Below are 21,882 nucleotides of genomic sequence, written 5' to 3'. Positions count from 1 at the left end.
ACCCAGCGGTTAAAGGTGCAGGGGGAGCCCTGCCCTGCTTTTCCCCCTTTACCCGGGGGGCTGGCGAGGAACACGCGGCCATCCAGAGGTCGGCTGGCCCTCCCATCAGCCGCAGCCAAAACATCTGGAGGCCCTGGTCCAGCAGAACTTCCTTGCGTCCGCCAGTGCCAGCTCTCTTGCCGTCGAGCGACCTGCAGTTCACGGAGGGCGCCTGAGGAGGGGGGTGCTCGGGTTTTGCAAATGCTTCTCGCCGCAGGATCTTGCTTTGTGCCTCTCCCTTCCCTCTCCTACTTGCAACTTCCGGCGCCGACAGCCTGTAGGAAGTTGCCAAGCTTCAGATGTGTCACAGTCGAGAGGAAGCAGCTGGAGGAGCAGCAGCGTTAGCAGCCGGAGACGTTTTGCATCAGCCGGAGGGGGAGAAAAGAGGCGAGTGGTGCATCTCCAAGTGCTCCTTCAGCCCTCCCACCCCGCCGCCAATTTTTTTTTTTGCTTTATCCTCTGAAGGGGCAGCTCTGTTAGAAATGCAGAATCCTAAGATGCAGCCGAAGAAATGCGGATCCCCTTGGTTGAAGCAGGGCAGAGTTACCTGCCAGGATTTTGTTTGAGCCAAATGCAGCGTGGGAAGTTGGTCCCTTAATCCGAGGGGGTTTGGGTGTCTGCCCTGGAGCAGCTGCAAGAATAAGCAGCGCTTTGCGAGCATGTGCAGAGTGCCCGTTTCCTTGTCAGAAGGGGTGGCTTTCCTCCCAAGGCGAGGCTGGGCATTCTAGGGCACCTCACATTTTTAAAAAAACAACTAAGCTCTGTTATCATAACTCGTAGCAGTGAGTCCCTTAATTCTACTACCTGTGTTTTCTGCTTGCTTGTTAACTCTTACCCATGCGAGGTAGGTCAATATTGCAACTGTAGAGCTGAGCCTGAGAGAGAAGTAGCGTGTCTAAGGCTACCTGGTGAATTCAAGCTGTAAGTGAGAAATTTTAACGGGCCTGGGGATTTTTCTAGTTTATGGCTTAATACTGTGTGAATCTGCCTGAGTGTTTTTTAGGGAACCTGGATGTGCACCTCACTCCTGAAGTACATTATGTTTTGCTTTTGTGAAGCTGCCTTGAGTTGCCTCTGGCGAAAGGCTGTGCCTGATAAATATAATAACAAAAATAAAAGATATGCCTGGGCCATCAATCTGTAATGGTCCTCCTGACTGTAGTCAGGTCATGTATGACACCAGCATCAGACTGTCTTGCACCATGGAATAACTGCTTTTATGGGAATGTTTCCCAGGTTAGTTTGAGTGCTTAGAAATCTATATTCAGATGCAGCCCTGGGGTCTAATCAAATGTGTGGAGCTTTCTCTAAAATCTGCCCTTTGTGATTTCTGTTAATCGTCCAAGGAATTAGAGACAGACTTTCACCTTTCTGTTTAGATATCAGGCTGCAGCCATTTGTCAGTTAATTGGATTAAACGATTAAAAGTCTTCTGACTCATCAACTGTGCAATCCTATCCCTGCTTAGTCTGAAGTTAGCCCCATTGAATTCAATGGGACTTGCTCCCTGCTGACTGTGCCTAGGGTCACTGCTTGAAATGGACTGTGATTAATAGTTCTTCTCTCTCAGCTAGGAGGGATTAACTTTTCCAAGATAGTGTCTTGCGACAAATGCATGCATCATCTAAAAGCAAAGCATGCTTTTCATTTTCATTCTTACGGTGTGTATGCCAACTTAATCGATTAAAGAGTCCTTGATTAATCCACTTTAACTGGATGATGATGGCTCTACTGTACAGGAGTGTGTGAGTCAGCCTTTCTTCTTGCTAGTCTTTTGCTTAAGCTGCCAAAGGGCTTGTCTGGTTGGGGTTTTTTTTTGATAATTTGTCCCCCCCCCCCCGTGTTTCTATATGAATGATCCATGGAATAGATTTTTTTGCGTACAGTTTAGGATTGTGTGAAAAGTGTGATAAGTATTCCAATCCGCACTAGCCATTGTGACCATGAAAAGAGGGGGGTCAGTATTAATTGTGGAGCAACTAATAGAGAGTATAAAAATGTGCCTTCATGCAGTGCTTTTTTCTGGGGGTACGCATACCCCTAAACATTTTGTGAATCTAAGTTTGGCCTCATTGAGGGGCAGTATTTCAACATGAGTAGGAAAATGAGAGTACCCCTAAACATTTTTTTTTTTAGAAATAAAGCACTGCCTTCATGTATATTAATTTGATATGTCCCCGCTTCTCTAAACTGCGCTCCTTTCCCTAAGACAACAGTTGGAGCTTGTTCAAAACTCTTTTCTTTTTTATGTTAACAGGGGTGGCAAAACAAACACAACACAACCCTTAAAGATGGTGCGGATTTTGGCCAACGGCGACATCGTACAAGACGATGACCCTCGAGTGAGACAGAGCACTCAGAACAGAGGAACCTCCTCTCGGCCGGTGAGGAGAAGACCTTTTTGTGGTGCTTCAGTTTTGCTGAGAATTATTATGTGAGGAACTTGAAAGGCTTCAATATTCCTGTCGCAAATGGATGCTTAATTCTGCAGTTTGGTCGATCTGTTCAGATTACCCTTTTAAGTACATGTGCATGTTTCCTCTAAAGTAAATCTGCAAAATTGAGCCAGGATTGCTTCCAAGTAAGCATGCACAGAATTGCATTTGGGCACTGTAATCTGAACCACCTTTGTACTGAACTTGAGATGGAGAGGGGGAGTTGGACTGGACCACAGTTCCTAACCCTGCCAGTCACTGCCCATGTGGAGTTCCCTTTTCCATCTGCAAATATGCAGGCTGTCCGGTGAGATTCCTGAGGTGGCAGCCTGCAGAAAGACCCAATATGGGATCCTCCAGGGGGAGGAAGGAGAAGGTTACTGGATCCTGAGTCATCCCCACTGCTGTCACTGGTGCAGCCCACCCTTCTGGCCTGACTGCCACAATCAGCAGGGCTGTGGATGCTGTAGGGCCTATGTTGCTGCCTAGCCAGGGCAGCCTTAGTTGTGAATCATCAATACTAACAGGGGTTTTAGTTCTCTGAAGGCCAGTCATTGATATAAAAAACCCACACCATTCACGTGCTAGAGGGGTTATCAACAGACTCAGGGGAACACCAAAGTTTGTAGATGCGTGTTTAAAAGAAAAGCCTTGGGTGGGAAAGATTAAGGGGGGGCGGGAGGAGGCCAAAAAACAGTTTGGTGAGTACTGAGTGTGCTCACTGGTCACAAAATACTGACTTGATTATTTGGAGCAGGAGTGGGACATTGTCAGAGGAGTTTGTCAGTCCTTCTCCACAGGCAACCCTGGATATTTTAGCTCTTTGAGGGGGGAACAGCAGCTCTCAGCAGCCTTGATAAATTACGATTCCCATGATTCTTTGGAGGAAGCCATGACTGAAAAAGCGGTATGATACTGCTTCAAATGTATAGTGCAAATAAAGCCAGGGACAGAGCACGAGGGAGGAAGGGGAGGAGGATGGGATATCCTGAAAACAGGAGTGTCGTTCCAATTTTAGTATATGTGCTGCCGAAGCGAGCACTGAAAACAGGAGTGATCCACACTGCAGCATTTTGTTTCTGGTTCCATTTCTGTGTAGGCGGGGAGCCTTATTTGGCATCTTAAGTCCAGCTGTCATAGATAGGATTGCAGGCTTACTGTTTCTTAAACCATGTTGGTTTTTTTTTAAAATTAAGTTTTCTGCTGCATTTTAATGCCTTGCACTATTTTTAAGGATGAGGTGGAAATTAAAAATATTTTTAAACGTCCGTGGAATGTGCTCACTGAAGAGGCTTGTACGTTTTTGTGTTGTCTCCTCATTTCTCAAAACACACTCTATGGTAATACCTGCTCTTTGGAATCTATGAACCACCCAAATGGCTGCATTTCCAGCTCTTGCTGGCTTTTACTGTATCTGTCAAACTGGATCCGGCGCCATGAATTCACTCTGTTTCTCTGGGGTTCCTCCGCAGGGTTTTTTCAACATGAACTCAGGCCCTGCTCCACAACAACACTACCGCCAACAGCAGCAGCAGCAGCAGCAGCCTCAGGATGCAGCAAGGCCAGGGGAGCGCTCACTGCTTTCAGACATCAATCAACAGTTGGTGAACATGGGATTCCTCACGTGGAACCTTGGAAACCAGGTGGTGGAGCCAGTCATGTCCATCCTGCTGCTGCTCCTTCTCATGATGGTTGGCGTGCGTGGCCTACTCTTGGTGGGCCTCATCTACGTTGTCTCTCACTTAAGCCAGCGATGACAGGGACTTCTCTACAAGCCATGACTGCTGCTTGGCGAATGGAGAGCCACATTTCCTTATCCGGTGTGTGAGCGCATGTTAGAGAGAGAGTGGGGGGGTGTCAAATGTGCCCCTGTTGTGTGTATGTGTGCCCATATGGGCTCCCACCCTCAAGATGTTATGTAAATAGATTTTGTAGGGAACAGAAATGAGCTGTGGGGGGAGGCAGTATATGGAGTGTGAGTTTGTGAGGGTACAGTTTCTTCTACTTCAGTTGGCTTCCTGCGGAAGCATGAAAATTAACTTTCTTTCAGTGGCACGAGGCTCACTACATTTTTTCTTGTTGTGCTGCTCAGGTTGTAGCAGTTGGGTGTGGAGGCAATCTCAGGGTTGTTGGTTGAAGCTTAGTTTTTTGACTGAAGGGGTGAAAAGGCAGCAGGTGGATCTCTCAATTGTTCTCTCAACAAAAGCGCTTAATGAACCTCGTATGTAAAAGGCAGTGTTATGAGATGACTAAGTAGGCATTGTTTATTGCCCTTAGAGAGGAGGTAGTTAACATGATAACTGAGAAGGTATAAAGCAGAGGTGGGAAATGTGTGGCCCTTCATGTTCAGATGGACTACAACTCCCACAATCCCTAGCTATTGGCCATGCAGTCTGGGACTGATTTGAGGTGGCATCTGGCAACATCTGGAGTGCACCAGGTTGTACAAGGCTGCATTACACTCATAATCTGGGAGTTGTAAAATGGATTGGGTTTGGTTTGGCACTCTTGGTCACAATCCGACCTTGAGCCTTTGCTTCCTTTGGTTGGAGGGGAAGACACAGGCCCCACATCCCTGGTTTAAAGCAAATTATATAGGTATAACACCTATTACTTTTGAGATGTGTGTCCAGGTCTTTTAAAGACAGGCAGGTGCATGAAGATTGATTGAAAACCAAGCTTCTTAACTCAGGTCAGTCACAGGATTAAAACACCATCTCCAAATGGAGGGAAGCTTCGGTTTGTGTGGAAATATCGATCATAGAACCACACTTTGCATAGCTGATAGGAGGCCACTCTGTAGCTAACCAGCGTACATGAGGAAGGGCAATTCTGAGAATTATTTTCCATGTTGGGAGCTGTACGTGTGGCCTCTGTACTTTGCATTGTCGCATACACAGTCCCCATGCTGGAGGCAACAGTGCTGATGAATGGTTGCCTCTGTGTGAGTGCTGGCTCCCGGGGTGCTCACTTGGGGTCTGCCTTAAGCACGAAACCATCCATTGTCTCATAATGTGTGTGTGGTTTGTGTGTGTTGCAGTGGGAGAGCCTTACTAAGTGAGTGTGCAGTGGGCATGTGTAACGTGGTTCTCACGTCTGTTAATTTACGTGAATGGATATTTCTGCATCCTTGCAAAATGACCTGGTGGGAGAACTCCCCACCCACCCACACTTCTTCCCCTGCTAGTGGTGGCCTCCTCTTGAAAACAGGAGTGGAGGAATCTAATCCAAGCAAAGGAAAACTTTGTAACCACCTCCCTCAACTCTTTGTAATACTAGTTGCAAACTGTTCCTTAATACACATCTTTTGTTCCTTTCCAAATGGCTGTGGCTTCCATTCCTTTATGTGTTTGATCTTGGGCTGCTAATAATGAATGCTGCAAGCTTAAATGAAAAACTGGCTATCGACATAACTTATATTTCAGATTTATCCTGTGGACATAAGGCAAGTTGCAACATGTTTAAAACCAAAAGTATTGCATTAATCTGTAGAAATATAACGTCCACAACCCTTTGAACACTCAAATGACTAAACTCTCCCATCTGAAGATACACCAACAGCTTGACAGTGGCTGCTATAAGCGGATATAAACAAAAATACCTCTATTTGCTTTTGGAAGTTGTTTTGCCTTGTCTAGATGAAGGACAGATCTGAACAGGACAGGCTGTGAGTGGGTTAGAATTTATTTCTGGGGTGCCTTTCAGCCAAAAAGCCCCCCAAAATGGTTCACAAAGATTTGTCCGTTCTTAAACCTCAGCATATTCTGTAATTTTAAACAAATGCAAACGGGGAAACTTCGCTTCTTCAGATTAGTAGGGTAGCATCTCTTCCAGCTTTTCAGTCACTCACTTGGTTAGCAGATGTATCAAAGAGCAGGCAGCAGCGCTGGCTGGGATCCAAAGAGCCACACCACTGGTTCTGCTCACCCAGGGGCTGGAGAGACAAGCTTGGAGAAGTACATGGGGAGATGATCAGCCTCTCTGTGCTCATAAGCAGTTTTAATGTGTGAAAGCAGTTTTAATGTGTGAGTTAGGAGCTCACAGGATGTGGCTGCAACAACTTCTGGGGTCTTGATTGCTATGATGAGGATGATGAGAATGATTTTATTATTTATATGCTTGGCATGACTGGGTTGCCCCAGCCACTCTGGGCGGCCTCCAACAACGTATTAAAAACACAGGAAACATCTATATCACTAACTACTGGGTTGGGAAGCTGACCCGCAATAATCTGTGACCCCCCCCCCAGGATTGTTCTCTCACTTGGCTTTTATTCACTCGCATTCATGGATTGTCTGAATTTTTGAGGGAAACCCCTGTCAGAGGTGGTCCTTCAGTGCCGGCAGCCACTATTGTGAGTTCAAGTAACAGAACTAATCCTGTTAGCAGCTTGCTCCTGTGCTTGCTGTAGAGGTGATGCTCCCTACAATAAGAGAACAATGGCTTTAAGTGGAAGGGGGGTGGGTGGCCTGTCCTCCGGGTGCATTAATCTTCAATCCTAATCTCCTTAAATAACCATGTTCCCATGGGATGTTGTATTTGAAACATGTCTGCTCAGACTTGAGGGCCGACCCTGGCTACTTGAGGGTATTTGCCTGTGTCTGGAGTGGCAAATGGCAGCAGCAAGAGGTCATGCTGGGCCTGGTAGGTGATGAGGCTACAGTCCCACTCCCTGTCCCAGAATGACCTGCTTCCAGGCTCCCTTGATACTTGGGTTTTGGAGGCCATTTTGTAAACCCATTACTAATACCTTGACATGGTACTATCTGCATGGGTGAGCTTCACAGACCGTGGGCTCACCTGGTGGTAGGGAAGCTGCTGTTTAAAGTGTCTCACAGTGCCCAGGGCATTGTGGAGAAATATAAATGGTGACTTGCGGACCCAGCCACCTGGGTTCTGTGGTCCGGCTGGGGCCTTGGCAGCTGCTGACACCAGGCCACTTGTGATGGCTCATTCAGCTAGGGATCCCTAAGATTCTCCACTTCAAACCCAGTTCCTGACATTTCTGTTTCCTTGGGACCTTGAGCTTTCACCTTTCCTGACTAACATGTGCTGTTTGGGCTGGCCAATATATGTGTGTGTAACACCACAGAAGCAGACCAGTTGTGTGTGGTGGGGTGTGTTGTGGGGAGGGAGCTGGGGTTGGAGAGCTCTTCTGAGGCATTGTCAAGAGCGCCTCCAGTTGCAGCTGCTTGCTGCAGCATGAATAGCTTCACAGCTCACTGAAGAAATGACCGGCTTTAATTTGAGTTGAATGGGCTCCTCCCTCGATCGAGATGACATTTTCATTTCAAACTAACAAGGGGAGAAATCCAATTACACCACAAAGGGGCTCCCTAATAAGCCATTCAGGCATGTGGGGTGGGGTGGGGGGCTCGAGGAATGGGTTGCGGAGGGAAACCCCTCAGGCCATCCATCAGTCACACAAAGCAAGGCCGAGGGAGGGAGGGAAACACTCAGCCCAGCTTTGTACGTGCGGGACTCAAAAGAGAGCATCATTCTGAAAAGTTCAAGAGATGCAGAGAGCGAGCAGTGCTCTGCCAAGAAGGGGTTTAAAGTGTCACTTCCAACTGGCTGGTTTTCATGAGTGCATGTTTACACTTCAGCCACTATATTGATCAAACATGGCTTTGTGAGTCCTAAAGTGTTGGGTTTGGAAAGCCCAGGATGTGAGAGTCTCTCTGAGTGTTTTCACAGGTGATGTGAAGGATGCTTCCTCTCCCTCTGAGAGAGTTAAACTTACATTACTGCACCACCCATTCTTGTAACATGGGAAACATGCTGGTTTCTTAAAAAACTAAAACAACAGTTCCTGGAAATGTGGCTATTGACTAGTGGGTCTCAGATGTATGGCTGCTGCATGTTTTCTCCTCTTTTCCACTCACCCTAATAATGAGTAAAACAAAACATGGCACGGTAGGTCTTTGCAAATAAGAATTTCCCCCTCCTTGCATGCGGCAACTCCCGAGGTTGGGTAAGGGTATGTTGCAGGAGACTGGGAAGGTGGCATGTGGCAGTGGCACTCTTCATATTCTGATTCTGAACAATCTGGTTCTCCCTACTCCTGTGTACAGGCACCAGACTTAGCAACGTACATTCTTGATCTCCAGTTGCTATAAGAAAATGTGGCATCTAATATCTCCTGGGTGTTTGGAAATAACAAACTTGGTATTTTCTAAAAGGCTCCCCAACATTAACTTACTGTGGGTTTATCTTTAAGAATTCAGAGCAGCCCTGGATCAGTTGCTGTTTCTGACACCAGTCAAACTCATGGAGCTGTTTGGGGAATAAAAAGTGGGCTGAAGGGGGAATAAACCTTTACCAGCACTAGGTGTGTATGTATGTATGTATGTATGTATGTACAGAAAACTGAGGGTGTTGGTAGCAGAGGGGCTGGGGATCACAGCTGGAGATGGAGGGGAAATGGAATGGAGTATCCTGAAAATGGACATGGCTCCTTGCCTGAAACCCTGAAGGAAAGCACTCCACAAGCCAATGTCACGGGTCCCACATGTAATTGTTTATTTTTTAAAAAATGTATTTTATAAAGTGCATTCCTGACCCAAGTCATTAATGAATGACATGCTATTATAAAACAGCTGGTATTGATCCTTAGTGCAGAGAATGAAAGGCAAAACAACAAATCTGGGCCCATAATTATTGGAACGCTGTGAAAATGACCACTGAGGGGGCAAATTAATTTGTAAATTTAGTGTAACTCATCTATATATCTGGCAGTACCCAGGAAAAAACGTAGCAGGTCTTTTGCCCAAGTGGGACTTTAGAGTACTGTAGGTGTGCCACCTGGTGGATATTGTGCGGCTTAATGTTTTTTCTGCCATAGTGTGCTTCTGTGTATCTTTGCATCTTGAAATACCAGAGAATCTTTGCCCAAAACTGTAACACTGAATTCCTTGCTGGTTGAGCAAATTAGTCTCTGGCTGAGGAAGTTCACCCATCCCTGAGAAGCAACCAACTAGCTAAAGACCAACAACATTCCCTCTTCTTTTCCTGTTCCCTCTTCCTTTCCTATTCTTGTTCATGTTCCAAAAAACACACTGCATTTGTGTCTCACATGGTGTAAAACGACTCAAGTTGCTGTGCAACCCAGCAATCTCATAATGACCATTGGCTGAATAAGCAATTAATTTTAAATCCATGTGAGCCAAGGCGGGGCAAGTTTGTGTTTTCATGTTATCTCCACTAGATGGCACTGACCCCCTGTTAACTCGCTCCTGTGCATGAGAGAGGAAACAACTTCATAGGAAGACAAGAGAGCTCAGCTGAGGAACGAACTACATTTGCAAATGTGAAAAGGAAGCCAGTCGCCTTTCAGCCCAGTCCTATGTGGGAAAAGCCTTTTAATTCCAGCTATGTTTGCAAGGTGAAACCAGGCTTGTTTTACTCAATTCATGGACAGAAGGAGGGGAGGGCAAGTGCAGCGAAGAAACAAACACACACATTAAAAGATTACCCACCCCAGGGCTTTCCCAAGACATTTTGCTGCATAAGGTGGAACAACAAATGGTGCCCCACTCCTCACCATGGCTAGTGCCCAAGGTGGGTCAACTTATTTGGAACCTGAGGAAGAAAACACCCTAAGTTCCTCTTCCCGCCCTGTCAGTGGTTGTTGTTGGCATCCGTCTGTCTCGAGAGATAATGGGGGTGGGGGTGAAGTCAAACCACTGCGTTATCATCACCAAAGTGACCTCCTTGGGGCACAAGCCTGGGCAGTGTGTATGGAGGTCCTGGGCTGCCCAGATGACAAGATGTGGTCCAAAGGAAAAACGAGCAATATGTTAGGCACCAGCTTGGCTGCAGGAATTGCCGGAAGGAGGCGTACAAGGCACCATCCAACAGTCTTATTCCTTAGCTTTTTCTTCTCCCAAAGATATCCTGCAAGGCAGCGGAGGTTTAAGATTAGAGTTTTCCTTCTCTTAGATGGGCTACCTTCCCAAGTGGATGAGCCACATCTGCCCCTCACTTCCCTCTAAAGCACTTGCAGAAACCACCTTCTTCCCTGTTGAAATCAATGGACTCAACTTACTTAACATTGATTGTAATAGGTCTATGCTGAATATGCCTTAGTTGGATATCTCCCCCCCCGCCCCCCGCCATGGCCAAGAATAGAAGATTACTGAGCAATTTTGAAAGAGAAGATAAAAAATATATAAAAATAAAAATTAGGAGAAAGCTGCATGGTATTTTAGGATTTGGACTATGCTCCAAATGCCAATCCAGTATAAGTGAACAAGAACTCTGCCAATGCTGTAGCCAATACAGGTGGCACACGGACTCATGCTACCCATCTAGGACTCCCTGAAGAAGCAACTATAGAGGAGGAAGCAGAACTGTCAAGTTGTCCTTGAATGTCATCTTGATGTCAATTCTGAATGAGCAGTCTACTCCTCTTTCCCTGATGTATGTATGTCTAGATTAGCAAAACATTGCAGTAAATGCAATTTAGGGCTTTGTTAGTTTTTAAACAAGCTACATCCTCTGTCTCATATGCCCGAGGCAGGTTGCCATTTCAGACGCTGTGTCAGAAGCCTTTCTTTGGTTGAAGCTGCTAAAAGTTGTGGGGAAAGGGGAAGAATAGGATCCAGGGGCTCAACTGCTGCTGCCCTTGCTGCTGCCTTCTGCTCAGCATGGAGGAGGTCAGCAGTTACTCTGAACCCAAGTCAAATTGGGAGTGAATTTACCTATATGGAGTTAAAGTGCTCACAAATTGAGAATACACCCATCTCACAACTCTAGTTACATGACCCCTACGGCATGCTCCAAGCCCTGCATGGGTCCACTCAAGCCACAGTCTCAACATACACATCTTGCTTTGTGACACTTGGGTCTCTCCCTTGCCAGTCTATTTCAATTATCTTTTCCCTGGCTGTAACAATACAACAATAATCAATAACCAACAATTTGCTGCCCTTTCATGACACCCAGAATTGACCGCCTGAGGCAGCTGTCTATTAGCAGGGCCAGCGTCCTGTCCTGGAAGCTAAAGGGGGTTGGATTACAAAGTATTAAACAGAGATTAAGTACATCACATACTTTTTGGTCCTTGTATCAAATTGCTGTCACTGAAAATTGGAGATGTGTTTTTTTCTGTAGACTCTAAAGCACAGCTGTAGTTGTATGCTGACAATCTGATGGACCCTTGACTCTCTTTTTCCCCTGTTACTGAAACAGGCTATGCACTATCACTTGCCAATCAAACCATTTTGTGCTATGCAGAAACACAACATTCATCCAGCCTCTCCTTTAGGACTCAGTGTTTCTAAGTGTATGGGGGGAAAGTAACATTTTAATATGCACTCTGTGTGCTGTTACAGTGTGCAGATCCAAAAACTACAGAAACAAATTACAAGCAGCCAAAATATGATAAACCGTTTCAGCTTTCCTTCATTATGGTGAAGTCCAGCTTTACTGGATCTGTTGTTAGGGAGAGATAACGCACGTTTTCTGCTGATGCTTAAATTTATTTATTTATTAGACTATTTACAGTCTGTCTTCCTGAGACAATGCTTCATGTGTCTCACAACATTTTAAAACAAGAATAATTTAAAAACAAACCAATTCAAAGTAAAAGAGTGAGAACCACACACACACACACAAAATCTCTTTAACTGAGGGGTGGGGAACGTCCGGGTGCTGGGCCCAATTAGATCTGTCATGGATCTCAATTTGGCTATGAGGCTGTTCCCATTCCCAAACCATGACTACCTGCCCCACACTTGATGTCATATATAATATCAGAGATAGGACAGGTAGAAATGTGGCTGTCAAGGAAACATCAAGAGCTTTCAAGTGCTCCTGATTGCTCCTTAGCAAAGGAGGATTGCTGTTGGCACCAATCAACTGATTGGAAGTGACAACAAGCTTGCAGTGACTGACAGTACTTTGCAGTTTTGCCATCAGGACCTTCATGGCACACACAATCCCACTGGGCTGCCTATAAGTGACAAACAGGTGATGTACAAAAGCTGACCAGACTGACTGACTCATGTTGACACTGGCAGTGGGACAGCACCCTCCATGTCAGCTGAAGGCAGCAAGGCACACACAGCTCTGTCTACTCCCAGCCCATCAACATTTGTCGCAGGAGGTAACTGCCTCACTCTGCCTAAAAGCAGGGCTGGTCCCGATTGGAGAGCTGAGCAACTGAAGTCAGTGACAATAGTGTTGTCCAATGGTTTCCCTGCTACGGTGGAGCAGCTTGCAAATGTCGCTGTTCTTTCTACACTTAAGGCTCAATCCAGCACTCTTGTAGTTGTTGGCATGACAAGGGTAGGGTCATGTGAAACTTTCTGCCAAGCAGGATGCAGGGTTTAATTTGCCATCTTTAATAAGTAAGAGCAGGAAATGAGAAAGGAGAGGTTAACCATAAAAAGGAGTCTCGGTGGACAGTTCTTAGCTTCATGAAGCATCAGTGTTGCTTTGAGGAGGCCAACATACTGTTCCGTTTATTCACCTTTCCCTTGGCAGAGCACAGCCCTGGAATATATGAGAAAGCTACAGTCTTAGGCCCAAATCCTTCTATTCCCACCACACCTGCTGATGCTAAGAGGGAAGACAGATGTAGCATGTAGGGAGGGGGGCAACCTGGAAACACACCCACTGTGTTCAGTCAATGGATGCCTATCACTCTGAAGGGCCAAGCTAAAAAATGAATCAACCTATCAATCAATGGTTTCCTATAAGTTTGCAAAAGGTGTCGGCTATGCATCATGCTAATTAACAAAATCCTTTAATCCTGTAATGCCACCCAAAAACCTCTCCTCATTTTTTATAATGATGGTGCAATGAAGAACTGGGAAAATGCATTAATGGTTATGTGACATTAAAGAGAAGAACAAAGGTGTACGACCTGCCTGAGGTGAGGTGGGTGGGAAGATTGATGGCTGTCCCAGCATCCGATTCACTGGAATGTCTGTGTAGTTGCAGTTGTAAGGCTGGGCTGCAATTATTGCCAAAGAGTGGGCTGTTAGCTTCTTTCCCCCCTCCCTTTACAGCTATTTTTGCTCTCATTTGGATTATTACCAAAAATCTTAGGAATATCTCTTTCTGTTCAGCAGATCCCAACATGGACTGTTGCCTGATTAAGATCCACCTAATTTTACACGCGGTCAGTGATCTGGAATTCCTCCTGGGAATTGAATGACTTTTTCATCAAGAGCAGGATAATTTTGGAGGCCCAAATAATTAGAGGAGGTTTTTGAGAAGATAATTAGGAGCAGAAAGCTTCGGGTGGGTGTTTCTTTTCTTTTTTTGTTCCTGTGCCTTTGGAAAAATCCACTTCTCCTTCAGCACATCACATGTTTGTTACACGAAAACATCCATAACAATTCTGGGATGGCCAACGAAGCATTGCACTTTCCTGGTGTTTCTCCATACATATATTAATAACTGTGATGATAGGCAAATGCCACAAAGCGTGGATAGAATTGCACTAAAAACTGCCTGTCCTTCTCATCAGGAATCTGAGTTTTCTGAATTCCCTCTCCTACTCCAAGAATCTTGGTGGAAGAGTGGTAGAGTACACACTTTGCATGCAAAAGCTCCCAGGTCCAGCCTTTCCAGGCTGGGCTGGGAGAGACACTTGCCTGGAACTCCTGCAGTCAGTGCTGGCAATACTGAACGGAGCAATTATTTCCCTTGGTGTAAGACAATTCCTTGCTTCACTTCTACACAGGGTGCCTGCAGACTTTCAGTATTTTGCAGAACAGATTGAAGCACATGCAAGAGTTTCAGGTTTGCACAATTAAAATGGAAAAAATGCCCTGTTGCCCTAGTGCAACAAATCTACTTTTTCACGCACACGCACGCACGCACGCACACGCACACACACACAAACAAACACACAGGAGTTTTTGCAGTTTGGCACGTGGTGGTGAAACGCACTGGAAAGTGTAGAATGAACCAATGAATAATAGAAAGATGTAAATGCCCTGCAAGTAATTCTGGATGAATGCTCGTTGTTCATACAACTTCTCAAATAAACCAGAACGAATGCTCAATAAGGGCTGGACATAGTCTAACCACCACACAAATTCCACAAAGTCCTTTTAAAGACTATTTTGTTTTTATCTGACATCCTGTTTTTTAAATCTCTTTACGCTTTTATATTGTTTTGTGTATTTATTGTAAATCTCTTATTTTTAATGTTCTTAGCTGCTCCAGGAGGTGTTGCTTTTTAGCAGAAGATCAGCTTAAGCTCACAATCCTATACATGTTAACTCAGAAGTCCCACTGTGTTCAATGGAGCTTGCTCCCAGGGTTGCAGCCTAAACTGTGTAAGCAAAAGCAAATTTTGTACTCTGTTTTTATTTTATTTTTTGCACTGCCTGAATCATAGAGAAGACTCTATGGAAGGGACATTCCTTGATTGCCTTTCTGCTTTTCCTAAATGATGCTCTGGCTTTGTGGTCTAAGGTGACCCCAGTGTGAACCTCCTTCAAGTTTGACTTCATTTTCTCTCTCTCTGTCTCTCCCTCCCTCCTGCTAGTTAGTTTCATTCCCCTGCGATGGCTTGATGAGAACCAGACTCAGAGTTAAGGTTCACATATTCTCAACAGGGTTAATTTTTGCTTCCTGTGTGATGGCCGTGAAGAGCGAGTGCCACAGTGGAATCTTTGCCTCTTCTGCGACAGGGTTCATGGATATTAGCAATCCACCAATCTCACAGAATTGACCTGCTATATGACTGTGGTGACTCTTCCCACATCTGTGTTGTCTCAACTCCCTTTAGCACCAGGCAACTGTGAAACAAGCTGTAAGTCCAGGAATAAGGAAGTGCATGGTGCTTCTATCATGGAAGATGTGCAACCACAACTCATGAGACAAACTTGAAGAGTACAGACTGCACCTCCTTGAAATCAGTGGAAAAGTTTCCATTAATTTTAGCAGGTCTAGATCACTCTATAAATCCAGGAATTATAGTGATTTGGAGGTTGAGCTAGATAAATCTTTGTTTGTCTTAATAGCACTGTTGTATCTTACCATGACTGGGCATCCTGGCTAATATAGCTGTTCCTGTAACAGCATTGGATCAAGTACTATAATGAGAACTATTGATGGCCGGACCTTGTGATTGATATTATACACTGTAATCCAGCACAGCAGTTTATGGGATTGGACTGTTATCAATTCCTTGCTTTATGTCCAATAAAAACCACTGCAGCACCGGATCATTGTAATAAATTCAGACTTCACTCTGAGCTAGAAGTTAAAGAGGAAAAGTAAGTAAAGTTCCATTGTGCAGGGGGAATAATTAAAAGTCAACAGCATTGCTTCTGAAAAATAATGTAGTTTTTAGGCACTATTCAGATTTAATCCTCCTAAGTGCTATTCATAATGCAGGTTAGAGCTTTTCCTTTCTTTTGTAATCCAAATTAAAATCCGTTTTTTAACTACGACCCTCTCGATATTGAAATGGCACAGTTTTCTATATTTATTTATGGCCGGCTGCAAAATGATTTGCAGAGCAACTTGGGACTCCATCACTGCTGCTACTGGTTTTGTAAATGATGTCACTTTTCAGCAAGAAGACCACAGACAGCAGGAGGCTAAGAAACAAATTACGTTTCCCAGGACCTTTGCAAATGAGATGGATCCCTGGGATGATAAAGGAAATTTCGTCCTGCAATTCATCAAGATGAGATGAATTTTCATGGGGAATGGGAAAATTTCTTTTCCACTGCCTATAGCCTCAGATCTTTCCCAGGGAAGTTCCCTGCCCCTTCTAGACTGAAGGGTGCCTATTGAAGCTGATCTGGAGGTGTTGATATAACACTGACTGCTCGATAGTTTGAACCTCTAGTTAAAGCAGAGAGTCAGGGAAAGTGTTTGTGTAAGGGGAACTTATTAGACCATGTTGCTCTGCAAAAATATGCCCATATGTTCTTTTGCAGTTTCCTGGCTCTCAGTTCTCTCTCCTCTCTGCCACGGAGGTGTAAATTGTTTCCATGAGGCCTAGAACCAGGGCAGGAACCCTGTCAGTTCCTGTCACAAAATGGAGCATTCTCACTGACAACTGCTTGGTTGTCCCAATACAGTGCTGCCATGGCAACAGGGAACTTCACCTCAACCTCTTCATTGCACCCCTGCTTCTTTCTGAGAGACTGAGATAAGAGTTAGCAAGGAGCCTGAGGGAGACAGGGATACGATTTCATTTAATATCTGTATGCCGCTTTCGCAACAACACTGAGCTCAAAGCAGATGCAGATATATACAAAGTACAAAGTATTTCTGTTGCTCCAGCAATTCAAGATGAAACACAGACCCTGACTCACGCTTCCGGTCAGACTTACTCATTTCACAAGACTGGCCCTGACACACACTGAGCTGATGTGCCTTAATCACTTATATAGATGGCACTGGGCTGTTGCCATAGCAACTGGCTTGGCTGACCTTGCACCTGTCGGCTTACCTAACACATGGGGTGATTTGGGCTCATGAAGGAAATTAACGCCCTCTCCATGTCCAGTTCCTCCAAAACAAGTGACAGAGCAAAGAGAGGTGTGGATAAACCTGTAGTCTCTGTGTGGGGTTGTGGACAGAAGCAAAATACACTGATTCTTCTGGTCTAACCCATCAGTCTGGAAATGGCATAACAGATGAGGGTGCTGGAAGAGGTAAAGGTGTGCAGCCTTTCATCTACATTTCTATTTTTTCAAGGCTGATCCAGTTTTGGTTGAAACTTTGTCATTGCCCAGATTGTCCCTAGCAGTTATTTACACTGGACAATCAGCTGTGGAAAGCATTTAAGGTGAATGCAGTGTCTACTCACGCTGCATGCCGCAGAAACCTCAGTGAGGTTGTTAAGTATCTTTCACATTCCTTTTCTCCATTTTGTGCCTCAGGGAAGGAGTTGGAGCAACCTCCCATCTGCCCTCCTAGACACTAGCTTGCTCTTGCCCATAAATTAAATGATAAAGATTTAAAGAGTAAAAGGGGAAAGCAAACATTCAAGTGGAGCTTATGTATGTACCTGGGAATTGGGCCATCTCTCCACTCAGATGCTCTTTCCAGCTTGGTCTGAAGCCACGTGGGAAGAACTCATCTGCAGAGGACATAGAAAGTCACACCACGTGCCTGGAGCGCTGTGCAGGCCTGGCTCTACCATTAGGCAGCATGGGGTGGCCACCTCAGGCTGCTAATTTTGGATGTCCCCCCAAAATGGCAAGTTATTAATTTATCACTTGCTTTTCCTGTATTTTTACTTCCAGGGTGAGGGTGTTTGTGGGATTTTTCTGTCTCCAGTGCCAAAATAACTTGACTAGCCTTAGGTACAATGCACCCACACTTGGGGTTGGTGTGGATGGGGGTGACATTTGCTGTTTGGACTCAGACAGCAAATACTTGTGTTTATTATTTGCATTTATGTCCTGCCTTTCCCCACAGGGGCCCAGGGTGGGTCATGAAAGTATAACAATAAAATCAGGTACAGTTACAAACCATAAAAGAAAAACCACAAGAACAAACCATATTGGAATACAGTGGTACCTCGTGTTACAAACACTTCGGGTTGCAGACTCCGCTAACCTGGAAGTTGTACCTCAGGTTAAGAACTTTACCTCAGGCTGAGAACAGAAATCGCATGCTGGTGGTGTGGCGGCAGCGGGAGGCCCCATTAGCTAAAGTGGTACCTCAGGTTAAGAATGGTTTCAGGTTAAGAACGGACCTCCAGAACGAATTAAGTTCGTAACCAGAGGTACCACTGTAATAATTCAGGAGCCCAAAACAGCCGTGCTAGGAGGAGGCAAGAGATCCACTCTACCAAAAATCTGACCAAAGCATTTAGGCTCATCATGTTTGGGCAGCCCTGCTATTATTATGAGTATTGTTGTTTTATTGTGACCTTTATATATATATAAAGCTTCACAACAACAGCCCTGTGAGGTAAATTCATCCATTTGTGGTAGTTGCCCAAGGCCAAAAGGGTTTTGGCAGCTACAGAAAAAAATATCTTGGGACTCATCTGACCAGTGAAATAGATATTTAAAGAGGTTGTCCTTATAGTCGTTTACTTTATTAACTGTAGACAACACACTCCACCATCGCTGCTTCCGGCAGAACCCCAAACGCTTCCACCTGGAACAATTTGGACAGGCCCTATATAATGAGGGAGCATAAAGGCTTGTAAAGAGACTGACAAACTGACGTGTTGGCAGGCGTATGCTCCGCGTCTGAGTGGTCTCTTCAAGGTTGGATGAGACATCTAAGGAGGCCTCTCCCACGCTGAAATTTCTACTCTATGCCCATCTGGACATTTCCCCTCAAATAAGTCTCAGGTGGCTGCAAACATGCCTGTTTAATCTTGCAAGAGGATGCTAAGCTTTTATTATCACATTTAATGTTGGAACACGGCTCTTTTCCATATGGAAATAAATTGGAAAAGAAATTCAAATGGATCCCCTGTATTTCAATCATTCCTCCTAATTGCTCCAAGCCTCCTCTCTCCTTTTTTCCCTCCAAATTTTTTTTCATCCTGCCGGATTGTTTTCTAAATGATGAAAGGCATTTTAATTTTAAAGAGAAAGCAGGCCCTGAAAATCAAAGCCCCTGCTTAAGATTTCTCAGAATTACTGCAACTGGGGCTAATAAAGCCAAGGTTATGAAGTGACACAGAGCCTGGAACAGTCAGGCTCGTTCCATAATACACGGCTCAACAAAAATCTATTCATACTAGGTGAAGGGGTGGGGAGGTTATGTAGAAAAACGGAGCAATTTCCCCAAAGTTTGGTTGTATGGCAGAGTGCTTACAAATATCTGTTTAATGCACTACTCTCCCACTCCAAAAGAAATTGGCAAATGTTCCTGTACAAAATGTTCATTATATAAGATGCAGTCCATACAGTTAGTTACTTGAATAGACCCTGGAGCAAAGTAGCCTCAGGTGCCTTCTGCCTAGGATACTTTTGATTTAGCAAGCTCAGTTTCAGAATGCTTTGTTTCATGCTTCCTGTCTCCCCAGAGTTTGGACTTGATATCCCGCCTTTCACTCCCCTTAAGGAGTCTCAAAGCGGCTAACAATCTCATTTACCTCCCCCCCCCCACGACAACAAACACTCTGTGAGGTGAGGCTGAGAGACTTCAGAGAAGTGTGACTAGCCCAAGGTCGCCCAGCAGCTGCATGTGGAGGAGCGGGGAAGCGAACCCAGTTCACCAGATTATGAGTCCACTGCTCTTAACCACTACAACATGCTGGCTCTCGAGTGGTAGGAAGCTCCAGAGCTGGGTTGTTACAGGTCAGGGCCTGTTTCATTCATCTTTTGCTGAGAAACAATACCAGCATTCAGCAAGAACAAGTTCACAAGCTATGACTTTCCTTATGAGGTCCCCCAAATTCGTGGGACTTCAGGCACACCTGGACCTTTTTTCAGCATTTGGATGTCATGTACATTGTCCCAGGGCCAAACTAGATTGAATGGTGAAGATCTGCAATGAAATTATGGAAGTCACAGGTGGGGATTCTCGACTGGAGCTGCAGCCCTGAGGGATGGAATAGGGAAATATTGTGGACATGGCAAATGGCAACTTTAGGGAGCCATATAAGGTAAAGAGCATGTGGCGGGGGGGGGGGGGAGGATGAACTCTCCCTCCTCTAGCACTGTTGTCCCAATCCACACCCCCTCCCTAGTAGCGTAGTGGTAAATTCTGCAATGCAAATGCTCTCCTTGACAACTTCCCACAGCCACACCCCTTCTAAGACTATGAAAAAAAATGAACTTTTGACCAAGATATTATGGCCTCTATACCAAGCCAGCATTTCTCTCTCTCTCTCTCTTGCATGCCCCCCATTTGCTAAGAATGCAGCCTGACAAAGAGTTCTGCTGGATTCATAATGAAATGATGTTGGGTTTTTGTTTTTTTCAAAATAAAAAAGTGACAATTTAGCCTTCAGCTCTACATGCTAATTCAACCTACCTCTTCCCCTGCTTAGCTTATTTGGTGGGCTTCTCTCTGAGAAAAGCTTATATATTTGGCAGGCAGAGGACTGTCAGATAGCAGGCTCAGGTGATGACATCATTGTCCCTGCTGTGAAATAAGTGCTGGCACACTGCCCCTTCTCTTCCCTGTCACACGGTATTGCTGCCTCTTCTTCCCATAGCTCCTATTTGCCAGAACAGAAAGAGACAAATCAGACCCTCCCTTAAAGAGGTGAGACCTGGAAACCGACACCCTGTGTTGTGGGTGGGTATGATTGGTCAGCCACAACACCTGATTGGTAGGTCCCTCGTAACTGGGTGCAATCTGGCCAATGGGACGCAGTCCAAATGATTTAAGGGACCTATTTATGCCCATGCACGTGACCCAGGGCGTCCTCTTTTGGCACGTGCATTCGGAACACCCGCCCACCTCTCCCGACTTTTAGGGTTTTGCACTTGACCTTGCTATGCCTTCGTGTGTCGTCTGTCATTGGGACAGGGGCACAGCAGGAATTTCCCCCACTTGGCTGACTGGCTGCTGCCATTTGGGTTTTGCCTGCCCACGTAGCAAATCGTCACAACTTGTAAGGTTGCAGATAGGCTCTGGTTCAGGTGACAGGGATAGAAGAATGCTCTCGCCATCCCTATGTGAAGGGTATTCTGTTATAGGAATCCTGGGACTCGATGGTTTGGTCAACCCCTGAGAAGGGGTTCTGCCCATGCCTGAGTCCACGGGCACATTTGGGTGGTGAAGATAGCCTGTTCCCAGCTTTCGGCTTATCCAGGTGTTCACCCTTGGCTGACCTATGCTGGAACCCTGGGTTAGCGCTACCTGCATGGCAGGGAGCTAGTCGAATCAGACCCTATGCAACCAATCACCTTCTGTAATCAATAAAGTTGTGGCCTAAATTCTGCCAAAAACCAAAACCAAAATTTGAGTCAAGTGTGAATTTATTCAGGGGGGAGGTTTCTGGGTCTGAACACGCAAGAGATCCCATTGTTGGCCCTCAGTCAAAACTAGCCCTCAGCAATCCTTCTAGTCAACAATCCTGTGCAGTCAGCCCGTGTTCTTGTCATCCTTATATTGCAGATGGGCAGTTGAGATTGTGAGACTAGTGGCCTGCCTAAAGCCACCAATGAACTTGAAGGCAGTAGTGGCTTTGAATGGAAACTTCTTGGCTGATCACTCAGCCTTTCAGCCTCACCAGCTCCTTTCTTCCTTTTATCTGCCACTGGCCTGCTATGTGTTGATGGACAAGTCACTTTGCCCCTGTGAGTCTCCTTTTCTAGGGGTAGGGAGCAATTTCAGCCAGAGGGCTGCATTCTCTTCTGTGAAACCTTATGAGGGCCACATGGGGCCTGAGCAATGGCACTAAACTTTATGTTTGTACAGCCCGGACAATGAGGTCCAGCTCTGAGGGCCTTCTGATTGTTCCCTCACTGCGAGAAGTGAAGTTACAGAGAACCAGGCAGAA

The 21,882-nt window shown here is 45.4% G+C and overlaps 1 protein-coding gene and 1 long non-coding RNA gene across 3 annotated transcripts; one reads left to right on the top strand and one right to left on the bottom strand.

Annotated features, from left to right (window-relative positions):
- The first annotated feature begins 288 nt into the window (after positions 1–288).
- FAM241B (family with sequence similarity 241 member B) lies at positions 289–5,796 on the top strand. Of its 2 annotated transcripts, none has more exons than XM_083616189.1 (3): positions 289–426; positions 2,297–2,423; positions 3,947–5,796. In XM_083616189.1, exons 2-3 carry the CDS (start codon positions 2,331–2,333, stop codon positions 4,229–4,231), a joined length of 378 nt encoding a protein of 125 aa, XP_083472315.1. In that variant the 5' UTR covers positions 289–426; positions 2,297–2,330; the 3' UTR covers positions 4,232–5,796. The 2 variants fall into 2 exon arrangements, with proteins under 2 accessions (XP_083472315.1, XP_083472314.1); XM_083616188.1 differs by having other exon boundaries at positions 346–964.
- A 3,211-nt stretch (positions 5,797–9,007) lies between these two features.
- LOC310763663 lies at positions 9,008–11,910 on the bottom strand. Its single transcript, XR_014548748.1, has 2 exons — positions 11,843–11,910; positions 9,008–10,370 (listed from the first exon to the last, which is right to left on the bottom strand). It is a non-coding gene; the product is annotated as an uncharacterized lncRNA (long non-coding RNA).
- Between the last annotated feature and the right edge of the window lie 9,972 nt (positions 11,911–21,882).

Source organism: Podarcis filfolensis (genome assembly GCF_964270895.1).
Source record: "Podarcis filfolensis genome assembly, chromosome: 5".
In the NCBI taxonomy this organism is placed as follows: Eukaryota; Metazoa; Chordata; class Lepidosauria; order Squamata; family Lacertidae; genus Podarcis; species Podarcis filfolensis.
This window is presented reverse-complemented; position numbering and strand designations above follow the sequence as displayed.